Source organism: Lynx canadensis, chromosome D2 (assembly GCF_007474595.2).
Source record: "Lynx canadensis isolate LIC74 chromosome D2, mLynCan4.pri.v2, whole genome shotgun sequence".
Classification (NCBI taxonomy): domain Eukaryota; kingdom Metazoa; phylum Chordata; class Mammalia; order Carnivora; family Felidae; genus Lynx; species Lynx canadensis.
Genome location: NC_044313.2, coordinates 79,113,116 through 79,132,770, shown reverse-complemented (window position 1 = coordinate 79,132,770; position 19,655 = coordinate 79,113,116). Strand labels below are relative to the sequence as shown.

Genomic DNA, 19,655 nt, shown 5'->3' with positions numbered 1-19,655 from the left:
TTTTTTTTTTTACTTTACCTAACAATATCCAATACAGTAGGCATTCAAAAATTATTTGTGGAATGAGATAGAGAGGTAGAAAGGAATAGGAGGGAAATGAAATAGGTTTAAATACATTTGTAAAGGGTAAAAAGATAACCACTAATGGAATGACAAAGCACGGTAGATCCTATACATAAACAATGGGAGAGAGGGAATAAGAGACACTTGATAAAGTTGGCCAAAAAAAAAAAAGGAAAATGGAAAAAAAGTGAAAAAAAAAAAGTAAAGTAAATAACAGACATCAATGGAAGCGATAAAAAGCAACATACTATTTATCCCAATAAATGTAAAAGGGTTTAACTCCACTCTCAGAAGAAACAGATTTTTCATGGTGGATTTAAAAACTTAGCCAGGTGGTGTTTTCTGGAAACACCTAAGTAAACATAAAACAGAAGTGACACGATTCCCAATCTCCACAGATACCATAAAAGATTTCAGAGTAATAGTAACAAGAAATGTCTAAGATCTTAAGACAAAAGCTACAAAGTTTTACTGAAGGACATAAAAATTCCTAAATAAATGCAGGATTATTTCATTTTTTTGAATAGAAAGACACACTATTGTAAGGTGTCAATTCTCCCCAAATTAATGCTTAAGTTCAATGTAACTCAAATCAATATTGCAACAGGAGTTTTTAACGAAACCTGATTCTAAAGCACACAGAAATAAAACACTGATTAGCCAAGAAAACTCAGAACAAAACTCATCGAGAGGGCCTTATTCTAGTCTATATTAAAATTAACTATTCCCATGAGGAAAACAATGTAGTGGAGAAAATCTTTGTTTCAGCTTTGCACTTAACACTTTGTGAACATTCTGTGAGCAACACTTTGTAAAACTGGAAACCTCCTAAATGTCTGTCAAGGTTTAACACATCAAGGTAAATCCAAAGAATAGAACAGTATGTAGTAACAATCATGACACACATGAATATTCATTGGCATTGGAAAGATATTCCTAAAATATTATAAAGTAAAAAAAAAGAGGAGGACGGGTGCCTGGGTGGCTCAGTCGGTTAAGTGTCTGACTCTTGATTTCGGCTCAGGTCATGATCTCAGGTTCCTGGGATCGAGCCTTGTGTCAGGCTCCACGCTGAGCGTAGACCTTGCCTGAGATTCTCTCTCTCTCCATCTCCCTCTGCCCTTCCCTTGCTCTCTCTCTCTTTCACTCTCTCTCTCTCTTTAAAATAAAAAAAAAAAAAAATTTTTTTTAAAGAGAGGGAAAGAAAAGAAATATATTTTCTTTTTTTTTTTTTAATTTTTTTTTTCAACGTTTATTTATTTTTGGGACAGAGAGAGACAGAGCATGAACGGGGGAGGGGCAGAGAGAGAGGGAGACACAGAACCGGAAATAGGCTCCAGGCTCTGAGCCATCAGCCCAGAGCCCGACACGGGGCTCGAACTCACGGACCGCGAGATCGTGACCTGGCTGAAGTCGGACGCTTAACCGACTGCGCCACCCAGGCGCCCCAAGAAATATATTTTCTATTTCTACTTTTAAAAATATCCCAGAAATAAGTATTAACTAGGTTAGTATCTAAGGGGCTGGAATTATGAGTGGCTTTCATATTATTTTTAGTTTCTAATTTTTCATCAGTAAAATATATTAATAATAAAGTTAATTAAATGGAAAGAACAGGGGCATCTGGGTGGCTCAGTCGGTTAAGCATTTGACTCTTGATTTCGGCTCAGGTCATGATCTCACAGTTTGTGAGTTCGAGCCCGGCATTGGGCTTGCACTGATGGCGCGGAGATTCTCTCTGGACTGCTGGGGATTCTCTCTCTCTCATTCTCTCTCTCTCTCTCTCTCTCTCTCTTTGCCCTTACCCTCCTCATGCTTGCTCTCTGTCTCAAAAAAAATGAACTTAAAAAAATAAAATTAAATTAAATCAAATTAAATTAAATGGAAAGAACAGAAAATATTAAGAATATAACCTGAGCAATTCTTACGCCCAGCATGAAGGGTATCTGGAGCCAGGCTGTGTGGCCGGAGAAGGTGTGGGACAAGAGAAGAAGGCGTGGGACGATGCTGGCTCACTGGGGAACCGATGTGAGGAAAGGGGAGGAGTGCTAGGCAGGTAACTACTGAGAAAGCGAACATTCACTAGGGCATCTTCAGAAAGTTAGAAATGTACCCCCAAGATCTTCAATAGTTCATCAAAAACCTAGCATCTGTGAATTTACTGAAATTTTTAAACTATTATGTTTTGGATGAACAAGTGTTATAATTTTAAAAATATAAACAAAGGAAGCCTTTCTTTTAGACTCAAACAAATAATACTATGTCGGATGCCAAACTTCTGTACAAAGAATTATTCTAAAATTGCCTGCTTTAAGGCCTCACGGTTGCTTTTCTTTGGTGGCTGCATTCTAGAGTAGCCGTCACAGGACCAGAAGGTGAATCGTGAATGATAAGAGGTTCTCTATATGGGCCATAAAGATTCCCTGTTCTCTCACCTGGGATACTGTAATAAATGTAATACACAACTGCCTCCCCAAAATGTAGTTCTGTGTCTTCCGTAAAAAGCAAAACAGGAAAAGGGAGCAGTGCGTAGGGGAGAATCCAGTCCATGTGAAAGCAACAGGGAAGTCTTTCACGCAAGAGATGGCATTTGCATTGACCCAAAAGGGCAGATGTGATTTACAAAGGGGACGGGGACGAGAAGGAAATGCAGAGAAAGCAAAAGCAGGGGCTGCTCACGGTTCGTAGCAATGCACCCGGTTCCGTCCCTGACCAGCTAGGCACTTCCGGGTAAGTCGGTCAGTCAGTTGTCATGCGCCTAAGTTTTATTTCCCTGTGATGACTGTCGGGTTTGGGGAATTATGTTACAGTTACAGGTTTACGTATATCCCCTGTTGCCATCATATTCAGAGTCCTCTGTAGTTTAAAAATTGAGGGGAGCTGCAATGCACACAGGGTCCACTAGATGGCAACGCATGGCTTTGTAGATGAAGGTCTTTCTCGCAGGAACGGAAGAAGTGGAATCAAACGAGAGCGAGCGTGGTTAAGGTTCTCCAGAAAACACAGAGAGAAGACATTGATGATCCTCATACTGAGCTCACTGTTGAGATTTACAACAAAGAGAAAGCGGATGTTTTTAATCCCTTTTGTTTTACACCCATAGGTAGTAAAGGGTCAGTGTTAGCACATTCTGCCAGGGTGACTTATTTCCTAACAGTGAACTAAACACAGAATTATTCACATGGGGTCCAATTCTGAACTGAGCCAACCCAAAACCCAAAGACCCTCACCCTCAGTCAAGCGTACCAAGTCAATCATCCATAAACGTTTTCATCACAAAGAGCCCACATAACCCATCGTACGCCTCCAATAAAAAGGAAAAGGAAAACAGTTCTATTTCCTTTGCAGCTTGATAACATTTTTTAAAATGGTGTCGTTATCATTGTTTATAGTAAAAGCAAACTGTCCTTATTTTTAGAGTTATGACTATTCACAAAATTGTAAGAAAGGAAATTAAAATCATCTTCAAGCAATAACAATGTTAATCTGTTTCTGCCAAACCATTTTTTGTCAACAGAAAAGAAATACAGATGCATCTATATACTTTTTCTAATTTAAAAATATTGTGGAATCTTTCCATATTAATAAAAATATTATTATATTAATGATCACTGGCACCCAATCTTTATAATCACTAGCAACATACTCTGACTGAAATGTCTGGCCATTCTTGAAAACACTATGCTTTGTGAAGTCGACAGAAATGGGATCGTGGAAAAATGGGTAATAATTAGAGAGGGACCCAAGTAGAGAAGCTAAGGAAGACAGAGCGTAACAGAACCTCACAAATGAGCTGATGAAAAATACATCCCAGAAAAATGTGGCTGGAATGAGGCAATGACCTGAAAACAGTGAATAATCTATGACCTCTTTGAAAAATCACATAGGTGATGAGGAGAGAAGGCCAGCAAAAGAAAGTACAAAGTAATGCCAAGACCAAAGTTGAAGTGAGTTGAGACAAAATGGCAGATACGGGAAGAAGACACTTTGTAGTTGTTGAGATACTGTGAGATCCTCGTCAAAGGGGGAACAGAAAAAACTCTTCAAGTAAGTACAGTATCAGGAGGAAACAGCTGAAAATAAGAAAAAAGCTGTCTTCAAGTCAAAAATGGACAACACACCCCGTAAGAAATGATCAAGAAGGTATATCCTTATGAAATTACTGGACTCAAAGATAAACAGATACAAAAGATGTTCTTCTGAAATAAAGTATCTCTGAAAGGTTAGAAGTAAAAATGTTGAGCCAGACACATGAAAACCAAAGAATGAGCATCTCATTTATTGGTCAAGGTTGACGTGAAGGCAAAATAAAATTAAAATGAGACTAAAGAGAGACCTTTTTAAGTTAGAGAGTATCATTGTAGTAAAGATACTTTATGAATCAAATAATATGGTATCAGAAGATCACAAAGCAAAAATTGCAGAAAAAAATTAATAGCCATAGCCCTAGGAAAGACAGAAAGAAACAAAATAATAGGAGAATTAAGGTATCTCTCACCCCCACACAGTTCCAACATTCAAAAAAATAAGGATACAGCAGATCTAAATAAAAGTATCAATTAGCAGACCCTCCAAGATCTTTAGGGTCAGTCCATGCTATGACATTATGTTGTATATGTCACCATTTACAAATATGGAGAACTGCTTTCAAAACGCAATGTTAAAGGGTCTCCCCTCACATACAAAAATAGGTAGCTTTTAAAAACAGGAACATGCAGGGGCGCCTGGGTGGCTCAGTTGGTTGAGCGTCCGACTTCAGCTCAGGTCATGATCTCACGGTCCGTGAGTTCGAGCCCCGCGTCGGGCTCTGTGCTGACAGCTCGGAGCCTGGAGCCTGTTTCAGATTCTGTGTCTCCCTCTCTCTCTGCCCCTCCCCTGTTCATGCTCTGTCTCTCTCTATCTCAAAAATAAATAAACGTTAAAAAAAATTAAAATAAATAAAATAAAAACAGGAACATGCAATTTACAGCACAACCAAATGTAATGACCAACCGCTGTGTTTCAGGTAAGTGTTACAGTATGTTATTTACCAGTCTCCAAATCAGCCCACCTGTTACAGACTCCATAGCAAGAAGTCCTCCTACGTTAAAGCGACAATAGAACAACAGAGCAGAGGTAGGCTTGTAAAAGAGATCCTTGAAATTGGTTTTGTGCCCTTAGCTGTCTGGCAAGTCTTCCAGTCCCTTCTATGTTGTCATCTCAGACTGTGCTGGAGAAGGACCTACGTTGTTACCACGCGGTGGACCTGATATTCGGGAAAAATACACTGCTTTCAAGGTGTAATAAGCAGCGATGTTCTTCCTTGGAGAACAATTCCCATTACGGCTCTAAAAATAAGATCTACAAACCGTATTTATTACCAGTTTTCGTGCTAATGGGGACATAAAAGGCTGTTCCTCAGTTAAATCCAACGTCAACTTTAGTCCTACGAGAAAGTCAAAAGCTATAGGCACGACCATATCCACCACCATCCCGCGGCCCTGAAGCCCCGCCCACCACTGCTCTAACCCACGGGCTTCAAAGCAAGATGACGTAACTTCTAGAAGTCAGTGGCTCTGATGAGTCAGGTCCAGTCACACATGACGGAAGAGACGAGGAAAATCAGCGAAACCTGTCATACACGGAAGCAAAGCAGGACCACAGAAGGGCTTTTCTTAAGGATCCAGGGAATAGGGAAATCGACAGAGACACAGAGTAGATTCTTGTTTGCTCGGGGCTGGGATGGAAACGGAGACAGAGGGAAGGTGCTGAATGCTTTAGGACTTGGGGTTTCTTTCCAAGGTGATGAAAATGGGGTAACGGTCGCATATATCGGGGAGTATACCAAATACTACTGACTCGTACGCTCTAAATAAGTGAACTGTATGGTATGTGAATTATACCTCAAGCCTGTTTTTAAAAAAAAGGAGGGGAGAAGCCAGGTAAAGAAAAAGTGAGCCGACAAGTCCCGAGCAGGGAAGAACTCAGTAGCCGTCGCACTCAGGAGCCATCCAAGATGAGGCTTGCCAGAAGGTTGACGTAATCAATTCTTGAATCAGAAAAGCCTTCCTTTCCCCCACGAGGGCCACAAAGAGACCGCTCTTCATTTAGGCCAACCTACATGCATGTCCATCAAAAATATTTACTTCTTAAAGGCAAGGGCAACAAGAACAATGTTCAACCTCTAACCGGTTAAAAAACAATCCTCTGGGTGTCAGTCTGACCTAGACCAATGTCACGAGCGAGTCCACGGTATCAGTTTTTAAAACATGCAAAGCAACAGAATCCGTAACACACCCTCTGCTAAGCCAGTTTTAACCGAACTCATGCCCTGTGAGAGGAACTCCAGTCTCTCGGGCGAACGGCGCAGGCCGGGACTCACGGTTTGCGATGTCACCTCGGAGCTGCAGAATCTGCGGAACCGGCATCGTGAGGACAACGATGTCAAACCGCTCGGGGGAACCTGTTTCCTTGGACACTTCCCACTTGTCATTTCTCAGGTTGATCCGGGTCACACGGTGTCGGAAGGAGACCTCGGCACCTGTTCCGAAAGCGAAGTCATGTTCACATAATCAGGACTGCCGTGCGAATGAGGACGCCGGGAAGAATCACAAACTGAATCCACTCAGGTGAACGAAACAGTGAAGTTTGTCGTCTACAGCCCCTGGGGCTCACTTTCTTTCTCATCCAGTAGGATTCCTCTCTTTCTGGCACCCCTGGACCTCCGGGTCCATGGCTGCTCTGGGGGGTGAGGGGGTGGGGGAAACTACTGCTACAATCAATAATAATAACCACAGCTGTCTTTTAGTAATTGGTGGAAAACCTTTATCAAGAAGAATTGGAATTAAGAGAAATACAATCTAGAATGGCCAGTCAACTCATTTTCCTTCTTTGCATTTAACACCGAGGTATTTTCTTAATTATTTGAGTAGTTATTTGGTTATTATTCCCTTCCCTATTAAAATGTGAGCCCATGAGCAACGAATTACGCCTGTTTTGTTTCCACGAATACCACATCGCATACACAGTATAGCACTCGGCACATTCTATTTAATCAGTACCCGTTGAAGAGAACGAAACATGAACCATAAACCAAAAGGTAAGAAAATGCAATTGGATCAATAAGCCTCCTTGGGACACAAGCACTTACCTCACATTTCAATTTTCAGAAAACTTTGATTTAAAAATGACTTTTTTTTTTAATTTATTTAAGCTTATTTACTTAGAGAGAGAGTTGGGGGGGTGGGGAGAGAGAGAGAGAGAGAGAGAGAGAGAGAATCCCAAGCAGGCTCCACCCAGTCTGCACGAACCCACGAACAATGAGATGAGCTGAAGTTGGATGCGTAACCAAATGAGCCACCCAGGCGCCCTTACTTTTTTTTTTTAACGTGTACTTATTTTGAGAGAGACAGAGCGCAAGCAGGGGAGGGGCAGAGAGAGAGAGAGAGAGAGAGAGAGAGAATCCCAAGCAGGCTCCACCCAGTCTGCACAGAGCCCAATGTGGGGCTCAAACCCACGAACAATGAGATGAGCTGAAGTTGGATGCGTAACCAAATGAGCCACCCAGGCGCCCTTACTTTTTTTTTTTAACGTGTACTTATTTTGAGAGAGACAGAGCGCAAGCAGAGGAGGGGCAGAGAGAGAGAGAGAGAGAGAGAGAGAGAGAGAGAATCCCAAGCAGGCTCCACCCAGTCTGCACAGAGCCCAATGTGGGGCTCAAACCCACGAACAATGAGATGAGCTGAAGTTGGATGCGTAACCAAATGAGCCACCCAGGCGCCCTTACTTTTTTTTTTTTTAACGTGTACTTATTTTGAGAGAGACGGAGCGCAAGCAGGGGAGGGGCAGAGTGAGAGAGAGAGAGAGAGAGAGAGAGAGAATCCCAAGCAGGCTCTGCACTGTCAGCGCAGAGCCCGACTCGGGGCTCGATCTCATGAACCGTGACATCGTGACCTGAGCAGAAATCGAGAGCAGGATGCTTAACCGACCGAGCCACCCAGGTGCCCCCAAAACAAGTCCACTTTTCATGCAGCCTCAGGAACAGAAAAAAAAAAAAAAAAGTGAAGACAGAACAAAACAGAAAAGCTCACTGAAAGTCCCGTCCATCGTTAGCTGCCACACCTCGGGCTCCCAGCCGCTCAAACGCAGGCTTACGTCCAACCCGGGCCACGAGGCTTCCCTCCTGTGGCTGCTCTGGCTCAGTGTGAGCCCCCTCATCTGTGAGGTCCCTCCGCCATCGGTGCCTTGACCATTCCTTCCGACTGATTCAAAACATCCGCGTGTTTTAGGTACGTCGGATCTACCCCAGGGGTCAATCTCTTTGAGGCGATTAACACCATTCCGTTAGCAGATTAGAGCAAGGGCTTGTGAACTGCCTCCGACCTGCCTGAGGGTCTGTCCGAGGCCCCAGCCTGGGGAAGGTGCAGGTAACTGGGGCGTCCGACTCACGGACACCGTCTCCACTCCTCCCAGAGCAGGTCTGCTTAGCTTGCTTCTGTTTATTTAGGATGTCCCACCCCGGCCAGGTCACCTTGCTCACCTCGCTCTAGTCCTGGCCCTGATCTGGACCTCAGGTAGGCCTAGGAATTGTATATGTTCTACGCTGTTGTGTTTTCCCATGATGTTCCCTTTGAAAAGAGCATCGAGTGCTTATCGGTGGTGTGTATTTAAGGGTATTTAAGGGCTCATTGGTAGGTGTGTGTATTTAAGGGGTTAGATACTGGCTTTAGAGATTTGGAGCCATCCGAAAGCATCATCTGTGCTATTCAGCATTATCCCTATCCTAAAGCACACAGATAACTTCCCCGGAAGTCGGCTCCAATCTAAGCTACTACTGACTGGTTCGTCCAACAGCTTGCGGGCTCGTAAGCCTAACCGATTCCGAACCGTAGAGTAGTTTTGGAATCTCTTGGCAACTTGGGTTCTTCTGCACTGAGGGAAGACAAAGGTCGGCCTCGTTAGAGTAGCTTATTTTCTGAACCAGCATTGGTCAAGAGACTGCTATGTACCCGGCCTGTTATTTGCTTGGACTGACAATGAGTGCGTATATTCTATAGCGGGTATACTACAAAGTGGGTACTATTACTACTCTTATTTCTCCAATGAAAGAACCAGGGTATTGATTTTTAGACGTTCCCATTACTACATAACTAGGAAGGGGTGGCAGAACATTAATTGGAATCCAGATCATTCTGATTCCAGAAACTCTCCCAACTTACGTTGTGGAATCACTAAAACTTTTGTGGACCATTTAGAGGACAGAGAGCTTTAAAGAAGCTTAAAGGGATATAACTGTAAATTTTAAAATGGTATAGATAATGTCTATAAATACTATAATAACAGATAAAAGATTCCTGAAATATGACAAAGGTAATATTAAAATAAACAAAGAAAAAGTTTATATACACTCAAATTATGTAAACCTTGAACTCAATTGTATCAACATTTGTTTTTATTTATTTTTTTAATGTTTATTCATTTTTTGAGAGACAGAGAGAGACAGAGCGTGAGCAGGGGAGGAGCAGAGAGAGAGGGAGACACAGAATCCGAAGCAGGCTCCATCCAGGCTCTGAGCTGTCAGCGCAGAGCCCGACGCAGGGCTCAAATTCACGAACCGTGAGATCATGACCTGAGCCGAAGTCAGAGGCTTAACCGACTGAGCCACCCAGGCGCCCCTCAAAATTCATTTTTAAAGAAAGCGTCTGACTCTTGATTTTGGCTCAGGTCATGACCTCACGGTTTGTGGGCTGGAGCCTTGCACTGGACTCTGTGCTGACAGTGTGAAGCCGCTTGGGATTCTCTTTCTCTCCCTCTCTTTCTCTGCCCTTCCACCACTGGCTCTCTCTCTCTCTCTCAAAATAAATAAAAACAAAAAATTAAATTAAAAAAATTAAAAGCAGAAAGTAGGTCACAAGATGGGCTTATTATTGACAGATATAATGACATTTTTCCTGCCATTTTACTGTATTTTCCAAGCTTTCTACCAGTAGTGCACAATCTAAAAAAAAAAAAAAAAAAAAATTACTTCTTGGGGGCGCCCAAGTGGCTCGGTTGGTTAAATGACTGACTCCCGATTTCGGCTCGGATCATGATCTCATGGCCTCTTGGGATTCTCTCTCTCTCGCTCTCTCTTTCTGCTCCTCCTCACCCTCTCTCTTCTCAAAATAAATAAACTTTAAAAAAAATAAAAATTACTTTTTGAAGTAAATAGTGTTTTATATAGTGAGAGAAAAAAATCTACAAGACTCACTGTCACAACAGGCTGTACAAATTGAAAATAGAAACAGGTCTTTACTAAGAACTAGTTAAATGAGAACTGATAGTCACCTAATGCATATCACTGTATTAAATATATTTAACAACACCTCCAGTATACATATGCACCTATATGTATACAGAAATAGATACAGACACAGAAACCTATCATGGTATAGATCATGACACTTACTAGGTACAAGGGAATATCCATGCCCCCAAGAGCCGGCCCCATGGTCACCGGGTTCCGATACGAGACGAAAGCATCCTTAGCCCACTTCCTACCTCAGGGAACACCTCTTCCCCTAATCCCTATACTTGTGGTCATTGCAACTATTAGCCTCTTCATCCCACCAGGTGCTCTGACCTTACGACTCACAGCAGGTCACCTGTTAATTCACTTAATGAGGAGCTACTCCAGCCCTAATACACGTCAGCACCTCTGTCGCCCTCATTGCCTTCGTTATTCGTGTCTTACTAACAATTCTCGAATTTGCTGTGGCCCTTATTCAAGCCTATGTCTTTACCCTGTTAGTAAGTCTACACCTACAGGAGAGCACCTAACGAGCCACCAAACCCACGCATACCACATAGTTAACCCAAGCCCGTGACCACTCGCGGGAGCTCTTTCAGCCCTCCTGGTAACTTCAGGATTGGCGATATGATTTCACTTCAACTCAACATCCTTATTAACTGTAGGGTTGACAACCAACCTGCCAACTATATACCCCGATGACGAGATATTGTCCGAGAAAGCACGTTTCAAGGCCACCACACACCTATTGCTCAAAAGGGCCTGCGGGAGGGAGTAATTCTCTTCATCATTTCAGAAGTATTTTTCTTTGCAGGCTTCTTCACAGCCTTTTACCACTCAAGCCTTGCCCCGACTCCGGAGTCGGTGGGCTGCTGACCACCCACAGGTGTTACTCCTCTCAACCCCCTAAAATTCCCAAGACTCAACACCTCCGTACTATTAGCCTTCGGAGAGTCAATCGCTTGAGCCAGGGTACCCATCCAGGGTACCACGGATAGTGACGACTACGTTATAGATCTGATCCTCTCCTAGTAGAGTGCTGGGTGGGCCAAGTTCAGCTCGAATTAGAAGTCTAAGGGCGGTTCCTACTACGCCAGCTCAGGCACCAGTTAGGAGATACAGAGTGCCGACATCTTTGCGGTTAGTAGAAAATGGCGGTTTATGAACATAAGTAAAATGGCTGAGTAAAGCGTTAGACTGGAAATCTAAGAACAGAAGTTGAAGCCCTCTTCTGGCCAAGCTCTGTGGTGAAATATCACACTGAACTGCAAATTCAAAGAAGCAGCCTCAACGCTGCCTGGGCTTCTCCTGCCTTTTATTCCTAGATGGCGGGGAAGTAGATTGATTAGGGTATTCAGCTGTTAACTAAAATTTCATGGGATGGAAACCCCCCAATCTAGTCAGGACTTAGCTTCATTAACGTGTTTGATTCGCAATCGATTGATGTAAGATAGATTCTTGCAGTCCTTAGAGTTAAGTGTGCAGACTTACATGGCTATGATGCACTTAGGGCTTTAAAGGCTCTTGGTCTGTTTTAACCTAAACTCCTAATCCAGGATGGATAATACTGGTGTGAGTGGGAGTAGTATGGTGGAGGTTACGATGGGAGGGGGTATATAAAAGTATAGGTTGAATAATGTTATGAGGCTGGTCGTGTAGGTATGATAATTATCTCATTTTTTGTTAATTCTTGGATGATTATTCGTTTGGGGATGAATCCCGAGAGTGGCGGAAGGCCCCCTAGAGATAGTATTAGCATCAGCATGAGGTGGTTAGGGGTGTTTTATTTCATGTTTGTGATAGGGATAGTGTTGGTGTAGCAGGGCTGTGTATGAATAGTATAAAGGTGGCGAGTGTTATAATGATAGAGTTAGGTTTTGAATTGTTGCTGTAGGATCATATGGTATGATAGCTGCGGCATGGGCATGATAGCATGATGGTACAGCCATGGTAACTGTCACTGCCCACGCATGCCCATGATGTGTGCCACATTCTATGTGAGCCGCAGGTAATTAAATATAACCTCTTTTCCCAAGACCTTCCAAAGCAAAATTGGAAGACAAAACATATACCCCCCTAACACCTACCAAAATGAGGATGTAGGCACTGTGTATTCAAGAACTGTCTCTTTGCCAGAACATCAGCTGTAAGAGGGCAAGGACTTTGGTTCATGTATCATTAGCGCCTAAAACAGTGCCTGGCATATAGTAACTACTCAATAAGTCTATATTGAATGGATATATGACATGCATGGATGGGTAGATATATAATACGGTTAGTGAGTACCTGAGGATTTCAGTAAATATGCACATGTAGATTGGGCCAAATCACAACAGAAATGAGATTTTTAAAGTGATAGGGTATATGAAGCTGATGGAGACAGTCTATAAAATATCCAATGGTATCATAATCTGCAGTGGTTAATTTTATGCATTAAGTTGGGTCACAGAGTGCCCAGATATTTGGTCAAACATTATCCTGGGTCTGTCTATGAGGGTGCTTTTTGGATGAGATTAACATTTAAGTTGGTAGACAGAGTAAAGCCGATTACCCTCCCTACTTAACACAGATGAGTCTTATCCAATCAGTCAAAGGCTTGAATAAAACAAAAAGCCTGACCCTCCTGACAGTGAAGAAGAATTCTTCCCGCCTGACCGCTTTCAACCTGGAACAAGGGTTTGGAGGGTTTTCTTCCCCTGTACTTGGACTTGAACTGAAAAGTCAGCTCCTCCTGGGTCTGGAGGCTGCTAGCCTTCAGACTGGAATTGTACCATTAGGTCTCTTGGTTCTCAGCCTTCAGACTGAAACGAAACTGTTGGCTTCCCTGGGTCTCCAGCCTGCCAACTCATCTGGCAAATCTTGACATTTGCCAGCCTCCATAATCACATAAACCAATTCTTTATAATAAATCATATATATATATATATATACACACACACATATATATCCTATTATATATATCCAATGTATTCTATTATGTATACACGCACACACACACACACACACACACACACACATATATATATACACACATGTACACGTATCCTATTTTGTCTATCTCCTATTCGTTCTGTTTCTCTGGAAACTCCTGAGTAATACATGACCACAGACTGAATCCTAGATGGAGAAATGGTCTAACCAGAATGGTATTTACTATGTTCTTATGTTGTATATTCAATCTCACTGATCTCTCCCTTGCCTGGGATAGTTCTCAATAACTAATATTTGATGAAGATCCAAACAATAATTATCCTAGAAACAGCTTATGAAACAAAAATTGTCAGCACCTTTCTTCAGTGATCTTGAATTGGGCATTTTATTTAATGATGACTCATCAAGAAACCTACTTCTGGGGGCGCCTGGGTGGCGCAGTCGGTTAAGCGTCCGACTTCAGCCAGGTCACGATCTCACGGTCCGTGAGTTCGAGCCCCGCGTCGGGCTCTGGGCTGATGGCTCAGAACCTGGAGCCTGTTTCTGATTCTGTGTCTCCCTCTCTCTCTGCCCCTCCCCCAGTTCATGCTCTGTCTCTCTCTGTCTCAAAAATAAATAAACGTTAAAAAAAAAAAATTTTAGAAAAGAAACCTACTTCTGTTTAAGAAAAAAATCATTTATCATCCAAGATCATTTATCACCATTTTTGAGAAGGTCATTTTCAAAAAAAAACATTTTCAAAACATTCATAAAATACATAAGGAACAAATGAACATCCTAATAGAAAAGAGTCAAAGGTTATAAATAAATTCAAAGAAAAAAAAATGCAAAGAGCTGGTTAAAACAACTCACTCATTAAGTAAATGCAAATCAAAACACAAAAATATACCATCTTTAACCTGTCACATTGGCAAAACCCAAAAATCTCCATAATATCAAGATGTAATGTCCCATTCACTGTTGACGATAAGATGCTCTTTAAGAGGAAAAGATAGCATTACAAATACATGTTATGGGGCGCCTGGGTGGCTCAGTGGGTTAAGCAACCAATTTTGGCTCAGATCAGCATCTCATGGTTCATGAGTTCGAGCCCCTAGTCAGACTCTGCGCTGACAGCAGGGAGCCTGCTTCAGATTCTCTGTCTCCCTCTCTCTCTGCCCCTCCCCTGCTTTCTCTCTCTCTCTCAAAAAACAAACAACAAAAAAAAAATGCACATTACCATTTGACAGCTATCGTACTACAGATATGCTTACAAAAGTGCATCAGGGTCAGATAATGCACCAACACTGGTATTAGCAAAAACCAAAACAACCCGTCACCCCCCCAAATATTTACCTAAATATTTACCAGAAAGTTAATAGCTAATAAACAATGTATTCATTTATTTATTGATACATAAATAATGTAATACTGAACAGGCATTGAAAAGAATGAAGCATACTGAATTTGTTGATATGAAAATAGACCTAAGATATGATTCTGTCCATGATGATGTGTTAAGATTCTCCAGAGAAACAGAACCAATAGGAGGTAGATAGATAGAAAATGAGGGCGGGTGGGGGGGGGGGGGGGTTATTTATTATAAACAGACCAAACAACTTGTAGAATGGTTTATGTAAAATAATCCTGTGTGCATATCTTAAAAAGAGCAAACATAAACACTCATGAATAAATACATAAAGATAGTCATATAAGATCAATAGATACATAAACATTTTTCTGGAAGTATATATTGAAAACTATTATCAGGAATTACTTTAGGAAGAGAAAATTAGCTGTTGAGCAGTGAATAGGAGAACACGTATTTTATGACTTTCTTTATAGTATTAATATTTAACTATATATACAACTTTTATTTGTAAATGCTAATTTTATTTTTTTTTAACTTTTTTTTTTCAACCTTTATTTATTTTTGGGACAGAGAGAGAGACAGAGCACGAACGGGGGAGGGGCAGAGAGAGAGGGAGACACAGAATCGGAAACAGGCTCCAGGCTCTGAGCCATCAGCCCAGAGCCTGACGCGGGGCTCGAACTAGTGGACGGCGAGATCGTGACCTGGCTGAAGTCGGACGCCCAACCGACTGCGCCACCCAGGCGCCCCTGTAAATGCTAATTTTAAAAGAAGGCAGAGAAAACCTTATCCGCACCTGATTCTTCCAGGTAATGCTTAACGATTGAAGAAAGTCCTTGAGGTGCCACAAAGTTACAGTCTCCTTCTTTCATTACCATCCCTTCAATTAGAGAGGTCAGAGGTTTCAAAATGCCGTGAGCTAACAGTTCATCATAAAAACTGAAATAAATCAACATATATCATTACAGACCGTAATTAGTTAGCTTAAAAATACTATATAGTCTCGTCCAAGAATTCTTAGAGATTATCATTCTAAATAACAACTAGAAATCTTGACATGATCAACTGAATACATGTTTCGTGTTGATAAAACATAGCTCAGGGCGGGCCTGGCTGGCTCCGTCGGTGGAACATGCAACTCTTGATCTCTGGGTCGTGAGTTCAAGCCCCTTTTTGGGCACAGAGCTTACTTAAAAAAATAATAATAAAACAGAATTCAAGTGACGAACAGCAACGTTTGGAGAATCCATAAAACTTCTGCTGACATTAGCAGAAGGCCCATTTTCTTGCATATTTCAAAATTAAAGTCAGTGAAGAAGGTAAACAGAAAGGCAGGCAGGGCACCAATCTTGAATTTGGTGCAGACTGTCTGCGTCACAGCCAGCCTCCCTCTTCCTCAACCCTGACTCGGTCAAGCACATTTACTGAGCCCCCGTGGGGTAAGAGCTCCTCCGGTCTTCTCAATAACCCCGGGAGACCTGTCTCCCAGCTTATCCACTTCACTCAGGTTCACGTCTTCCTGCTACCACCACCGACAGCGACAATATTGTCCTGCCCTCACTATATTTTGTTACAAGACGCAGAGTTAAAAATGGATGATCTCAACATGTTTACATCATACACTCAGTAAGAAGGATTCCACCCCTTGCAACTAACTCACCTTTGGTGTTTTTTAGCATAATGGGGAGTGCGGGTGATGTACTGGGCTCCCAAGTCAACGGTGCTCTGTGGATTGCAAGGACTCCGGGCAGTAGCCATTCTCCCCCCTTGAATGAATCCACAGGAAACGTCTTAGTGCATCAGAATGAACCTCCTGAGATTCAATCTGTTCAGCTCAGGTCGGGCTGAACAGATCATAGCCGTATTTTTAAATTTTTTTTTTTTCAACGTTTATTTTATTTTTGGGACAGAGAGAGACAGAGCATGAACGGGGGAGGGGCAGAGAGAGAGGGAGACACAGAATTGGAAACAGGCTCCAGGCTCTGAGCCATCAGCCCAGAGCCCGACGCGGGGCTCGAACTCCCGGACCGCGAGATCGTGACCTGGCTGAAGTCGGACGCTTAACCGACTGCGCCACCCAGGCGCCCCATAGCCGTATTTTTAAAAGACCTTTTGGTGTTTGTTTTTGTTTCAGTTTTAGGCTCTGCAACCTACCATGGTCAGGAAGCAGTCCAGAGGCAATTTGGTCACCGTGAGGCCCTTTCTCAAAGAGGGCACAAGAATGGGGCGGCAAAGCGTTGTTCAGCTCGGCGCCGGGAGCACGGACTCCCATGTTTCATTAAAGAACGGATGAATGGATCAAATAAAACGACACAACGAATGACATGTCAGGATGCGTCAGTCAAGGAATGCTTTCACTCTTGCACTCAGGTTTCATGAGAAAACAAGGATTCTGTAAAGTAGGTCTTCCTAAAGTCCTGGCCAACGGGCACTTCGGGATCCTCGAAGCGGGGAGAAGGCCACGAAGGCACCAGCAGGCCGCGATGTAAGCCCACGTATTGGCCAAGACCCCAGGCCCAAGCGTTGCAAAGGGCCAGAGCTCCTCCGGGCTCCTCCCTTTCTCCCGCCCGGGGCTCCTCCCGCTCCTCCCTTCCTTCCCCCTCCCTCCCTCCTTCCCGGGGCCCGGGGCTCCTCCCGCTCCTCTCACTCCTCCCTCCCCCCCACCCCTCCTTCCCCTCCTCCCGCTTCGCCGGTTCCCCTCGCTCCTCCTGCCGGGGGACCCCTCCCGCTCCCCGACACCACCCCCCACCGCGCCAGGGTCACAGCCCCCGCCCCCCCCGCGTCGGGCCCTGGGGGCGGGGGGGGGGGGGGAGGTCTGAGGCCCTGGTCACGTGGCCGGGCGCGCACTGCGCATGCCGCTGCCGGGACCCGCCGGCCGCGGCCGCCACTGGATTTTCTCACCGACTCCCCCAGGGGGGCCGCTCGCCGCCTCGGAACACCCGGCCGGCGGCGGCCTCCTTGCCCCGGTTTCGGCCGCCGGACGACCCACCTGAGTCCCCGGCCTCTTCCCACACCGTGAGGTGCACAGGCCGGGGCGTCTCTTTCCTCAGCAGCGCCGCGCACAGGCTGCCCGTCAGCCCGGCGCCCACGATGAGCACCCGCGCCATGTCCGCACCCCGCTCCGCGCTCCGGGCCCGCCCCCCCCGCGAGCAGCCCCGCGGCCGGCCTGCAGGGGGCAGGCGCGAGGCGAGCGGCCCGCCGGGCTGGGGGGCGGGAGCCGGCGCTCCGGGGACGAGCGGAGCGGGGGGGGGGGGGGGGGGGGGGGGGGGGGGGGCTTGCGGGACGGCGCGCGCACCTGCCCGCCCCCCCCCCCCCCCCGGCTGGAGGCGCAGCTGAGCCCCGGTCCCCGTGCGCGCCCCTGCCGGCGTGACCCTGCGGTCTTGAGGGGCGGAGGGGGGACCGCACCAGCGATGCCCCGAAGGATGTCGGAATCCTGGGACGGTTCTAATAAGATTGGCCTCCGGGCTCTGTGTGTGTTACCTCAGCTCGAGCCTCAGTTTCTCCATCTGGGGAATGGGGACACTAGTGTCTTCGTTTCAGATCTGTGACGATTACAGATGTGTGATTGACCAGAAAACGTGAGATCGCTCTGCTCTTCTGTAAATGTTTTTATGCCGGAACACATTCCGATATCCTGTGGGATGCAGAGATGGACAGGACAGGGTTCATGCCTTTATCGCTGATCTGTTTCCCTCCAACATTGTCCTGGAAATTCTCAGTGAAAACGAACAACTCTTAAAACATAAAGAATTAAGTTACAGTGGATTGTAGATAAATTATCACCTGGAAAACTACAGAAACTGAATAGCTATGAGAAGTGATAAGAAAGTTGACAATGGTAGTCAATTACAATGAAAACATTTAAAAATTGGAAGTTTTACTTTATGTAAAAATTACGTCATAAAAAAATTACCATACGTCATTGGTGATGGATCGGTACATACGTCTGATAAAAGACGAACTAGATGAAAATATAGATGAATATATATAGTCTGTAAGAAGACCTACATAAAAATAAAAGATGGAACTGAACAGGAAAACAGTACGTGATTATTTACAACTTGTATGTCCAAAATGCACAAGACAAAATACAAGTAGCAAATTTGGGGGCAGGTATGAAAGACGAAGGCTAAATATCCTTATATAAAATCTTAAAGACACAATTAAGTGACAAAATCCAAAACGAAAATGTGCAGATTCAATTTTTGAATAGCAACAAATAACAGAAGTCCAATAAACAGATTAGAAGGTTTAACTTCCCTATATTCAGATAAAAATTAAAATGCGATACCCAAAAAAGCCCAAAAAATGCGATATCGTTTTTTTATTTTTTGGGAATTGCTTTTTAAAAGGTTATGTGCCTACATTTGGCCGGAATGTAGCAGAACGCACTTTAATGCAGTAGTGATGGAAGTGCGATGGCTAAATTGACCGGAGTAGCGTTTGATCATATATCAAAAGCCCTAAAACTGTCCTTTAAATGAGAGATACCAGATGTAGACATTTATCTTAGGAAAATAGCGTATAGCTATACATTAGGATTTATGTAGAAACGTGTTTCCCTCAGTGCTATTAGAAACATTCCGGTAAACAATCAATGGGATTGGATTGATCAGATTATAGCTATCTGAACATTTGAATAAAGCTACTAAGAAAATACGGCTTAAACATTTAAGGGTGTATGGGAAAAGTGCTCATCGTATAATGACGAAAAACTGCTTCGAAACCAGTAGAATCCCAGAGGATGGGAAACACACACACAAACAAGGACGTACGCAGTATTAGAGAAATAGGAGAGGAAGCAGATGTACTTATATTCTTCTGTTAATTTCAAATGTTTTATAGAAGCCATGTATTTATTCATTTATAGATCTCAGAATTGTGAGGCGCCCCGGTGGCTCAGTCGGTTGAGCGTCCGACTTCGGCTCAGGTCACGATCTCACAGTTCGTGAGTTCGAGCCCCCCGTCGGGCTCTGTGCTGACAGCTCAGAGCCTGGAGCCTGTTTCAGAGTCTGTGTCTCCCTCTCTCTCTGCCCCTTCCCC

At 43.9% G+C, this 19,655-nt stretch overlaps 1 protein-coding gene across 8 annotated transcripts in view; it reads right to left on the bottom strand.

Moving 5' to 3' along the window:
• RNLS (renalase, FAD dependent amine oxidase) overlaps positions 1-17,719 on the bottom strand; it is a 293,352-nt gene extending 275,633 nt beyond the window's left edge. For 5 of the 8 annotated variants that reach the window (XM_030335564.1, XM_030335571.1, XM_030335568.1 and 2 more), the window contains exons 1-4: positions 17,602-17,719; positions 16,273-16,378; positions 15,409-15,551; positions 6,425-6,583 (exon numbers count right to left, since the gene is read on the bottom strand). In XM_030335564.1, the coding sequence (XP_030191424.1) occupies positions 6,425-6,583; positions 15,409-15,551; positions 16,273-16,378; positions 17,602-17,719 (526 nt within the window). Of the gene's footprint in view, positions 1-6,424; positions 6,584-15,408; positions 15,552-16,272; positions 16,379-16,766; positions 17,191-17,601 lie in introns of those variants that run through there. The other 3 variants (XR_003973011.1, XM_030335572.1, XM_030335565.1) reach the window with 2 other exon arrangements.
• Positions 17,720-19,655: the final 1,936 nt, after the last annotated feature.